Source organism: Actinia tenebrosa, unplaced genomic scaffold (genome assembly GCF_029948245.1).
Source record: "Actinia tenebrosa isolate PJP-AT-01 unplaced genomic scaffold, QUT_ActTen_1.0 PGA_scaffold1__47_contigs__length_23844297, whole genome shotgun sequence".
Classification (NCBI taxonomy): domain Eukaryota; kingdom Metazoa; phylum Cnidaria; class Anthozoa; order Actiniaria; family Actiniidae; genus Actinia; species Actinia tenebrosa.
The window spans coordinates 3,005,308-3,016,383 of NW_028292578.1; the positions used below are offsets into that span (position 1 = coordinate 3,005,308).

Here is an 11,076-nt window from a genome sequence, read left to right on the forward strand (position 1 = left end):
AGCTAAAAGACAGACTAAAACGCATCGGACGACAAAAGGAAACACATAGTAGACGATTATAAGCATTAAACTTTATTTTGAAATGGTATTTGAAAAAGCTGAACAAAAAAACTTATAAAAATGGTAGTTCAAAATCCTAGACTCTTCCACAGTCTCTCGCTCGTCCTTTCCGTCTCCACGCTTAGAGACTGTAACGGTACAATGACCGAAAGGACTTATGGGTCCCGAAAACTTGGACCCAGCGTGCTTTGGGAACCAAAATACTCGTCCACAGTCTCTCTCGTTTCAATACTTTCAAGATGGCGGCGAAAACGAGAGAGACTGTGGACGAGTATTTTGGTTCCCAAAGCACGCTGGGTCCAAGTTTTCGGGACCCATAAGTCCTTTCGGTCATTGTACCGTTACAGTCTCTAAGCGTGAAGACGGAACGGACGAGCGAGAGACTGTGGAAGAGTCTATTCAAAATCCCTACTGCAAATCAACGGCCGAAATCAGCCAAAACGCCACAGGAAGTCCATTACCCAATCCAAGAACTGAGAGTCTGGGAAGCCTATGGTTAGTTATAGCGAAAGAAAACAATACGTGATATTTAACCGCGCGTGCCCAATGCTAACCACTAAGCCCGTGCTATCGTGAAAATTCAGTGCAACGCCATTTTTTGTTTAGACAGCATGATGGCTCATGTGGAAACAAGTGTTCTTGTTCTCAAATGCTGTTGTAGCAACGCGTGCCAGTCAGTCATTATCTTCGCCGCAGAACATTTGACAGAGGCAGGCAAGGATGCACAGGGGCAGAGCAATGGCACCAATCAAAATCCACATCAAGACCAGCAGGAACCCTACACAGCAACCTGTAGACAAACAAACATATGGAATCAACAAACTGACAGATTAAGTAATATTTCTAAAATAGTTAATAGCTAAATTTTGTTTCACGGCTAAAATCGCTCTATAATCGAATATTTTGAGGTTTGATGCAACTTAATATTGGATCTTATGCTTAGCATGGACAAGAATATTTACCGGAAAAAGCATATTGCCAAAAATTTGTCGGAAAACTTCATATCGTTTGGACCTTAATCGTATCACCTGTTACGGCTGGGGCAATCTTTCGAGTTTCCCCGGGTCGGCCGTGTTAGAACAGCAAATCACTTACTGAGATTCCATCATTCAATCACTGCATTTATTAGAATCACGTAAAGACTGGGTAAAATACAATAAGGTATATCTGTATTAGTTAAAACCGCTTACAAATAGAAAAAATGTGCTTGATTAGGGAATGATTATGCAACACGTGGTCTAGCGATACTTAGAAATGAATGCTCAGCCAACTATAGGAAGTTTATGCTGAATAATAATATTGATAATTTCTTGTAGGAGAACTAAATATAATGAGTTACATACCTCTGTGCTACTTGGCCGGATAGCAAATTAGTTAATATTCTAAGGAGCTTCTTTCTTAGTTTAACTTTCCTTCGACACGCTACATCAACTTATCACCCAAATCAAACTATCCGATTACGGTTATGTGATACGAGCATAATCACTGGTAAATCATTAACATGGCTCCCCTAAATTGTGATTACAATTTACCCCAAACAAAACAAACTATATATATTACTAAAAAATGTTCAATATTCAGTGTTCAACTTGGATATTCACGTTATATGGCTCCTTGGCTGGGACTCCCTGGTCTCTCATTTATTAGTTGTCATCGCTTCTCAGGAGCAGAACAAGCTTGTGGATCGGCCTTTCTAAGTATGTCATCTTGGAGCCGGTTCTTCTTCCTGAGGAATCGAGGTGAGGAGAGGAGACAGCAATCTTGACTTTGCGGACGTAGCCGTCTTCGTCTTTATATGGCTGTACAATGCGTGCGAGCTGCCACTTAGATCTCGGGTTGTCCGCATCCTTCAGTATGACGATGTCATCCACTGACAGATTCTTTCGGGGGCGCAACCACTTTTGTCGTTCTTGCAGAGACTGTAAGTAACATCTTCTCCAACGTTGCCAGAACTCATTGGTTAGGTGTTGGACTCTGCGCCATCTTTTTCTTGAGTATAGGTCCGCCCTCTGGAAATCTCCCGGTGGAGGCATTACTATCGTAGTCTTCATGGTCAGCAAGTGACTCGGCGTTAATGCATCTAAGGAATCTGGTTCTGTGAGACCGTTGGTAGTGAGGGGGCGGCTGTTTACTATCGCTTCTGCTTCGATCATCAGTGTCCTCAAGGATTCATCATCGAGTTGCTTTCCATGAGTCTGTAGCAGAGCTGTTAGCACGCTTCTCACGCTGCGAATCTGCCTTTCCCACACGCCGCCCATGTGGCTTGCGTGCGGGACATTCATCTTAAACTGTATCCAATCGCAATTGGTCCTTATCAGCTCTCTCTTTATGGCATCTTGGTCCATTTCCTTCATGGCTGCGTCAAGCTCATTTCTAGCACCCACAAAGTTCGTTCCTTGATCCGATCTTAATTGGCGCACTGGTCCACGCCGTCCGGTAAACCTTCGGTAGGCGTTGATGAAGGAATCTGTTGTCAGCGATGCTGCTGTTTCTATGTGAACCGCACGTGAGGCCATGCAGGTGAATAGGACTCCGTACCTTTTCAGCTCACGTCTTCCTTCCTTTATGTACCAGGGGCCGAAGTAGTCCACCGCACTGTATGTGAAAGGTGGAGCTTCTTCCAGTCTGTCTTTAGGAAGATCACTCATTTTCTGTTTCTGAGTGGTGCCTCTCAGCCTTTGACATGCGACGCATTTGGAGATGTAGTGTCCCACTGCTGAGCTTCCATCAATAATCCACAAGCCAGCAGCGCGTATGTCTGCTAGTGTTCTTGCCTTGCCTTGGTGGGCTCTCTGATGATAGTGGCGGATTACTAGACCTGTCACGTGACATTTCTTTGGGAGGATAACGGGATGTTTCACTTGGAAGGGAAGGTCGGCCAATCCGATTCTGCCACCAACGCGGAGAACCTGGTTTTCGTCAAGAAACGGACTCAGACGGAGAAGAGAGCTAGATTTCACAATCTTTTCTGCTGGACGTCCCAGGGCTTTTAGAGCTCTCATTTCTTCAGGAAAGGATTGGCTCTGGACAGCCTTCAGGATCAGAGTTTCCGCTTGTTGTAGGTCTTGCACATCGAACTGAACTCTTTCCCTTGTTGACGTTCCGTCTCTTCGACTTTTATAGGGATCCACCCTTTCCTTGCGTGCGTTTATCGTCCAGGCTAGCTTCTGCACAAATTTCTTGCATATCACGATGGCTCTCTTGGCGCGATACCAATCTGAAAAGTACTTGACACGCTCCAATATTGTTGGGTATTCCTTTGAGTGCGTTGCTAAGGCTGTGACTTTCTTCACTTCTGGATCGCTGTGGTTGATAACTGTGAAGGTTTCTGATAAAGTCTGGGACTCTTTGATTGGGTGCCAAAGGAAGCTTGGGCCATTCCACCATCGTTTGTTCTCGATCAGCTCTTGAGCACTAAGACCTCTGGAAGCGTCGTCAGCCGGATTCATGCTTGTTTCCACGTACTTCCATTGGTGAGGCGAGGAGCGTTCACGAATTTGCTGAACGCGGTTTGCCACGAACGTGTGAAAACGCCTTGCATCGTTGGATATATAACCAAGAACGACTTTACTGTCCGTCCAGAACACTTCTGCTATTTTTTCGTATTTCAACTCTTTCTTCAGAAAGCCGCTAACCTTGGCGGATACCAATGCTGCCGTGAGTTCTAGGCGAGGCACTGTTATAGGTCTGAGTGGTGTCACTCTAGCCTTTGCCATTACCAGGGCGCAATGTATCTCGTCACGATCGTTCACCATTCTAAGGTAGGAGCACTGGCCATAGCCGTTGGTGCTTGCATCGGAGAAGTTGTGTATCTCGACGGTCTTGCACTCTCCAAAGCCTTCAGGTTTGTAGCATCTAGGAATCTTTAATTCGGCCAGGCGATGCAGCTCGCTCCTCCACTTCTCCCAACGAGGTCTGATTGACTCTGGTACTTTATCGTCCCATCCAACATTGTCTCTGGTAAGGTCTTGGAGTATCCTTTTGCCCACAAGAACAAAGGGAGCTACCATGCCCAGGGGGTCGTAAATAGAGCTTACCGTTGCTAATATTCCTCTTCTCGTCAATGGCCTGTCCTTCAGTTCGATCTTGAACTGCAGCTGATCCGACTCTATACACCATTGCACTCCCAGGGCTCTCTCGATGGGCAACAGGTCCTTGGTTATGTCAAGATTCTTTAAACCTTTCGCACGTGACTCAATTGGGATTGATTCTATAACTGCTTTACTGTTCGATAGGAACTTGTGCAGGTTGAAGCCACCCCTCTGGCAGAGTGCCTTCGTGTTCCCAATAAGAGCGATGGCTTGCGCAATGGTTGGAACGGACTTTAACCCATCGTCTACATAGAAATCATTCCTAATGAACTCTGCTGCTTCCTTGCCAAACTCGATCTCGTAGTCGTCGGCTGTTGATTTCAAGGCAAAATTCGAACAGCCAGGTGAGGAGACCGCTCCGAAAAGGTGAACTGTCATCCTGTACTCTGTCAAAGGATTGTTCGTATCACCGTCCTCCCACCAAAGGAACCTAAGAAAGTTTCTATGTTCGACGTTTACCTTCACTTGGTGGAACATTCCTTCGATGTCACACATTAGTGCTACCGGTTCTTTCCTGAATCGGCACAGAACTCCTGAGAGGTTGTTCGTGAGGTCCGGTCCCTGAAGCAGATGTCTGTTGAGTGACTCGCCCTTGTATTCCGCACTGCCATCAAAGACAACTCTGATTTTATCCTTCTTCTGGGGGTGATAGACGCCGTGATGCGGGATGTACCACACTTGACCATCATCGCCGCTCTCCTTTGACTGGGGAACTTTTTCTGCATAACCTTTACTGAGCATCTCCTTCATGAATTCTTGGTAATGCTTGCGGTAGGTTTCGTCCTTTTCAAGCCTCCCTTTCAACCTCATCAGTCTGATTACGGCTAACTCTCTGTTGTTCGGCAGATTAATTCTATCATCTTTGAAGGGTAGAGGAATTTCATAATGGCCATCCTCTCTTTGGTTAATTCCATCTTTCATCCTTTGCATGAACTTGCGGTCATTGTAAGAGAGTGTCCGCTCTTCGTCTTGTGATTCATCAAAGTCAAGTTCGAACATCTTCGAAACTTGAAATGGTGTCATTATTTCCTTTGTTTGAGTACGCATGGAGAAGTGAAGTGGTTTCTTGGTCTCTCCTACAACCTCCCTGGCGAGTATGCGATGGCAGCCGCACTTCTCGTGGACATCCTTGCAGTCAGGATCTACTATGCCTATCACTCCCCATCCTAGCGCAGTCTTCTTCGCATAAGGTTCATCGTCCTTGCCCGGAATGACTTCTCTTGGCTTGATTGCGCGTGCGCAGTTTAGACCGATCAGCAACCCGATTTCCACGTCGCTTCTGTGTGGCATCAGTTGATCAGCTATACGCTCCAGGTGTGGCCACTTTCGAGCTGTTTCTGGTCGAGGAATCTGTCCTCTTCTCGCTGGAATGATTTCTCTTGAATACGTTCCGGGTAGTGGGATGATCTCACTTTCGTTTAGGCCTCGTACCACCAGACCGTTCACCTTCTGACAATCAATGAGACGTTCCGCAAGTACCGTTGACAATTTGAGCTTCACTTGGACTCCCTTCACTGCCATTCTTTCAACGACGTCATTCTTGATGAAACAGCCGTCTGACTGGTCGTCTAAGAGAGCGTATACAAGTACTTCCTGGGACGGATTGTCGCTGTGATGTATCCATACAGGAACGATCAGGGAATGGGCGGCACAGTCGTCTTGTTTCTGGTCACTGATCTTCGTACATTTCGATGAAACCTCCTTAACCTCTATTTCTTGATCAGAGTTCTCTTTCAATTCCTTCTTTGGAACGAACGTACCGTCGTGCAAAGACGTCGGATGGAAGCCGTGGCAACTCTTGCATACTGCTCTCCTTCTGCAATCCTTTCGCATGTGACCCCATCTTAGGCACCCGAGACAGAGTCCCTTCGCGCGTACGAAGCTTACTCTCTCTTTAGCTGATAGCTTTAGGAACGCCTTGCAGTCGTCTAGGTTATGTGGTCCCTTGCACGACGCACACTGCACTGACCTTTCTTGCTTCGAGTCGTCCTTTTTGGATCCTGAATTTTCTCGCTTTACTTCAGCGGAATCTGTGAAGAGGGATCTCTGATTGTAGATCCTTCCTACTCTGACAGGTTTGGCTATTTCCTCTTTCTTACTTTCTTCTTCTTTGAAGATTTTATTGGAGATTACCGGATTGCATGCGATCCTTGCCTCGCGCGATATAAAATTGCAGAACTCGGCGAATGGTGGGTATCCCATCTCATTCTCTCTTTCAAAGGGAAGCAAAACGCCGCTTCGTTCGCCGCTAATCCATCTATCTACCTCTCGACTCCAGCGATCTACTAAGTATCTTGGAAGTTTCTTGGCCATTTTTTGGTTTTCTTCCGGATCGTTTAGCACCTTTAGATACTTAACGTTCTGCATTGCGGCCAAGCAATGGTATAAAAAATCGGAAAATTTCCGCAAACTAACTCCATCGTTTGGAGGGATTTTCGGCCAATCACTTAGTTTCTTTCTGTATGCGTCAGCCACAAGGAAGGGGTTCCCGTACCGATATGCTAGTATACCCTTTGCCTGAAGGTACGCGTCCTTGCTATCCAAACATAGGAGACCGCTAATCGCTTCTTTGGCTTCCCCCGCGGTGTATTTTCCAAGATAATACAGCCGTTGAGCTGGACTTTCTATTCGGCTTTCTATTATAGTCTCAAAGGATTTAAGCCAATTAGGATAATGGAACATACTGCCTCTGAAGATTTCCGGTTCCGGAAGGGGAAGACTATCTATGTTGCGTCTTTCGGACAACAAATCTGCCAATCTGCAGAGGGCGTTATCATTATTCGAGCTTGGTGTACTACTATGCACGTTTGTTTCTCGGTAAGACACGAACTGCGATGCGTCGACATCGTCAAATAAATCCGTTGGTGGATCAAATGGGTTCCGTGTGTTCAAATGTGTTGACGGATAGTTGTCAAATGGTGTGCCTATGACGCGAGTTGAGGTGAAAGGATTTACAGACGAGTTCGAAGATTTCGAATAACTTTTTAGCTCTGGATCTGTCTTATACTTGGACTCGAAATCAAGATTTTCTGACTTAGATTTGGATTCAAAACCAAGGTTTTCCGACTTAGTCGACTTAGATTCTTTTGCATGGATATGGGATTCTGATATGTTAGCTGCATGATGCGTAGATTGCATGACAGGATCGTGTTGCGGGGCTTCTTTGACGGAGTCAAGTTGCATACTCAAATATTTGTTTAAATCTTTCTCTGTGTCATCTTCTTTAGGCAAATCAAATGCGCCGTCGACTAATCCTAGCTCTGCTTCTTGTACCTTGGCAATCGCGTTCATTTCGGCCTTCGCAAGCGCTAGATTCTTAGCAATTCGAAACTTCGTCATCTCAGCCTCTTGTTTTCTTAGCGCGTCGGCTCTTTGTGCTTCTAAGTCTTGAAATTTTAACTCTGCGCCGAGTCTCGCGATCATGCCAGCCATCTCGGCCTTTCTTGCAAACGCGGAATTGCTGGATTTACTAGAGCGAGTTGATCTCGAGCTGCGAGATGAGCCCGAGATCGAAGATCTTTCGTCTTCATTTAGCCTTTTTAAATCGCTTAACCTTTTGTTTACTTCTTTTAGGAGGTCAGAGTGCTGTTGGTCGATCGTCTCAAATTTCTCGCTCGCTACGCGTCTTTCTGTTACGTCTAAAGCCTCTTCTAGCCTTTCATTCGCGCCGGCGAGAATCTCCATTTTTGCTTCCAACAGACCCCTTTCACTAAGAAGCCGGTTGACATCCTCCGAGTCTGCTAGCAATCCATTCACTATATTAAACTGTTTGCGCCAATTTCTTTGGGCCGTAATTCGATCACGATCTAGCAAGTCCAATTTAAAGGCTGTGCCCTTCTCTGTCATTTTCTTTTCTCTTTGCGTGTTTTCATCGATTTCCTCGGTGTTTAAATCAAAATTTGACATACCTTCAGATGCACTGTAGCCACAGAGTCTTTACTGTTACGGCTGGGGCAATCTTTCGAGTTTCCCCGGGTCGGCCGTGTTAGAACAGCAAATCACTTACTGAGATTCCATCATTCAATCACTGCATTTATTAGAATCACGTAAAGACTGGGTAAAATACAATAAGGTATATCTGTATTAGTTAAAACCGCTTACAAATAGAAAAAATGTGCTTGATTAGGGAATGATTATGCAACACGTGGTCTAGCGATACTTAGAAATGAATGCTCAGCCAACTATAGGAAGTTTATGCTGAATAATAATATTGATAATTTCTTGTAGGAGAACTAAATATAATGAGTTACATACCTCTGTGCTACTTGGCCGGATAGCAAATTAGTTAATATTCTAAGGAGCTTCTTTCTTAGTTTAACTTTCCTTCGACACGCTACATCAACTTATCACCCAAATCAAACTATCCGATTACGGTTATGTGATACGAGCATAATCACTGGTAAATCATTAACATCACCCATAGTGCATTTCTGGCTTGATATAAGTGCGAAGACACAAAACCTTCAGAAACTTTTCCTTTTTTCGGAAATAGCTGTCTACGTATATGAATGCGAATAATCAGTGATTGAGTAAGAAAAACTGGAGAACCCTGGCGTATACACTTGTTACCTTTGCCCTGAGGATTGTACCACGCGTACTCCGGTGCCGGGCTCTGGTGTATGTGTATGACATGTGGCGGCGGGTGTGGCAGGGGTAATGGTCTTGGAGCAGGCATCATCCTGAAACATTAGTTAGTTAAGGCACCGGTCATTATCTATAGATAGGGGGGCCTCGTGCAGATAGGGAGTGGGTCACCAATTTTTATGCTTGGAAAAAAGGGGGGTCATACAAATTTATGTAAGGACTCACCAAAATATCAGCAGGGTCGTTAAGCCGCACTGAGAGGCAGTTGCCTTGGTAAAATGTCACAAATGTTCCTCAAAACGCTGGAAATCGTATTTCCGAGGGTCTGAATTTCAAAACTTTTCGGGGTAGGGTGCCCTCCAACCCAAGCTTGTCTCCCAACCCCTCTAGTTGCTCCCACCTTCAGCGATTAACATTTCAGTTTAGCTACGGCCCTGATCAGTAGGTCTTATCTATTTCTACTTACACTAGCCTTATTTCTTAGTCAACATGATGAAAACAGTTGATTCAATGCTAAAACTTTTTATTTTCACAAACATTGCAAACCTATAAACTTTTGAAGGTTAATTCTCAGATCCAAAAAGTCCTATTCTGGTACTTATGGGCCGGAAAATCGACTGAGAATACCTCAAACACAACTCTTGATATGTGGTATAAATCATTTCTCAACATTAGCAATGTATTTCTTCAATAACAATCAGAGGCGGCGGAAGCTAAAAATCTTTGGGGGGAGGGGGGGGGGGCACTGAAGATTATATTTAACGCTATGTGATAATGACAATGTTTTGTTTGATTGCAGACGCATGCGTCCAAAGAAAGAAGATGATTAACCTCTCAACATCCTATGGCACTAGATGTAAATTTCAAACCAATATATGTAGATATTTCTTAAGATGAACGAAGAGAGTCAACTTGACTCCAAGAATCTGACCTGGAATTTTTCAAATAGCTTTACCATACTACCTCTACCGGTGTTTCTATTGAACGTTTGATTTGGGCCTACGATGTGCGCGCGCACAAAAACCGCTGAATAATCAACCTTCGAAATGTTATTGTCAAACCAGACACGAGTGAAAACGTTTGCGCATGCTCTGAATCCGTATGCAAATTAGTCAAAACATAAGTAAATTTGACTTTCAAACAACATGCCTGATAAATTAGACTTAACAAAATGCCAAAACTTAGTGTCCATGCTTGAGACTTAAGGCTAATTCTTTCATATTGTGTTTGTTAATACAGTATCTTGGTCTGACAAAAGTATACTCGCGAACTTTTTTGTATACTTGGAGAAAACAAACATTTATTTTCTCACTCGAACTCTTCAAAATTCTTAGAAAACGTGCTGAAGTGCACGCATGCGCAAACGTTTTTCTCTAGTGTCGTCGAACCATGCATGCATGCATAATTTTGAAACCCTCAGATTTTGCTGACCTGGGTCAACAATGCAAAGTGCGAAATCATTAAAATTTTCAATCAAGCATTAAAAATTATTATTAATAATGCATTAAATATAATCCACACCCGTTTTGTGAGCCATCTTCCTCCAAGTTTACCCAAAGTAGCTCAATAAACTTGCGATCAAGCAAGGAATATATTATTATGAAGTTCGATAGATACTTCATTTGCACTAGACTAGGATTCAAAGTATATCATTCTATAAAAAAAGGTGTAATGTTTATCTGTTGTTATAAGGTTATTTATCTATTTTATTATGAAATTCGTTTTCGAATAATATCTTTTTATAGGAAATAACGACTTTACCTTGGTTGGTGTTCCTCAATCCTGTGTCTTTCTATTGCTACAATCCTGGTAAAGCAATAACCAAATATATCCACATCAAATAACAACACGGAAATACAAGTATTTTTTGTTATTATTAGTTTTTCTCACCCTTCTTCTGTAGCCACCAAAGCTGTTTCTTTAGTGACCTCAATATTTCCAATTCTCGCTTTCTCTTCTCGGACTGCGACAACAGCGGCTCCGCTCATTGTTATTTTAGAATTTTTGATTCAGTTAAGTTGCGGTAAATTCTTTCCAAATTCCTATCTTCCCTTACTGAATTATAGACAACATTAGCTTCCGCAATTCAGCAGTAGATCACGTGATGCATACCCTTCGGCACATAGCGACAAGCACTGATTCATTTATGCACTCATGCTTGCCGGCAGATGATTGATCCAACGCTCGTTCCACTATCAAATTCTCAGTTGTTCAAAGATATCTGTTGTATTTTCGATTGTTTTCTTAACATAAAATCTCTCTCGACTTGCTATTTTTCACGCTCTCTCTCTCTCTCTCTTTCTCCTTCTCGATTTATTACGTACGAATATGCAAAATAAGT

The 11,076-nt window shown here is 43.6% G+C and overlaps 2 protein-coding genes across 3 annotated transcripts; both read right to left on the minus strand.

Annotated features, from left to right (window-relative positions):
- Window positions 1–51: 51 nt before the first annotated feature.
- Window positions 52–10,821, minus strand: LOC116294730 (uncharacterized). The gene is made up of 4 exons (XM_031702378.2): window positions 10,626–10,821; window positions 10,497–10,541; window positions 8,721–8,830; window positions 52–850 (listed from the first exon to the last, which is right to left on the minus strand). The coding sequence occupies exons 1-4, from the start codon at window positions 10,721–10,723 to the stop codon at window positions 735–737; spliced, it is 369 nt and encodes a 122-aa protein (XP_031558238.2). The 5' UTR covers window positions 10,724–10,821; the 3' UTR covers window positions 52–734.
- On the minus strand, window positions 1,166–8,687 carry LOC148909705 (uncharacterized). Of its 2 annotated transcripts, none has more exons than XR_016120151.1 (2): window positions 1,404–8,687; window positions 1,166–1,202 (listed from the first exon to the last, which is right to left on the minus strand). XR_016120151.1 is itself a non-coding variant. In XM_089032265.1 (2 exons), the coding sequence occupies exon 2, from the start codon at window positions 8,055–8,057 to the stop codon at window positions 1,704–1,706; it is 6,354 nt and encodes a 2,117-aa protein (XP_088888391.1). In that variant the 5' UTR covers window positions 8,058–8,204; window positions 8,406–8,687; the 3' UTR covers window positions 1,166–1,703. The 2 variants fall into 2 exon arrangements, 1 of the variants encoding a protein (XP_088888391.1); XM_089032265.1 differs by having other exon boundaries at window positions 1,166–8,204; window positions 8,406–8,687.
- Window positions 10,822–11,076: the final 255 nt, after the last annotated feature.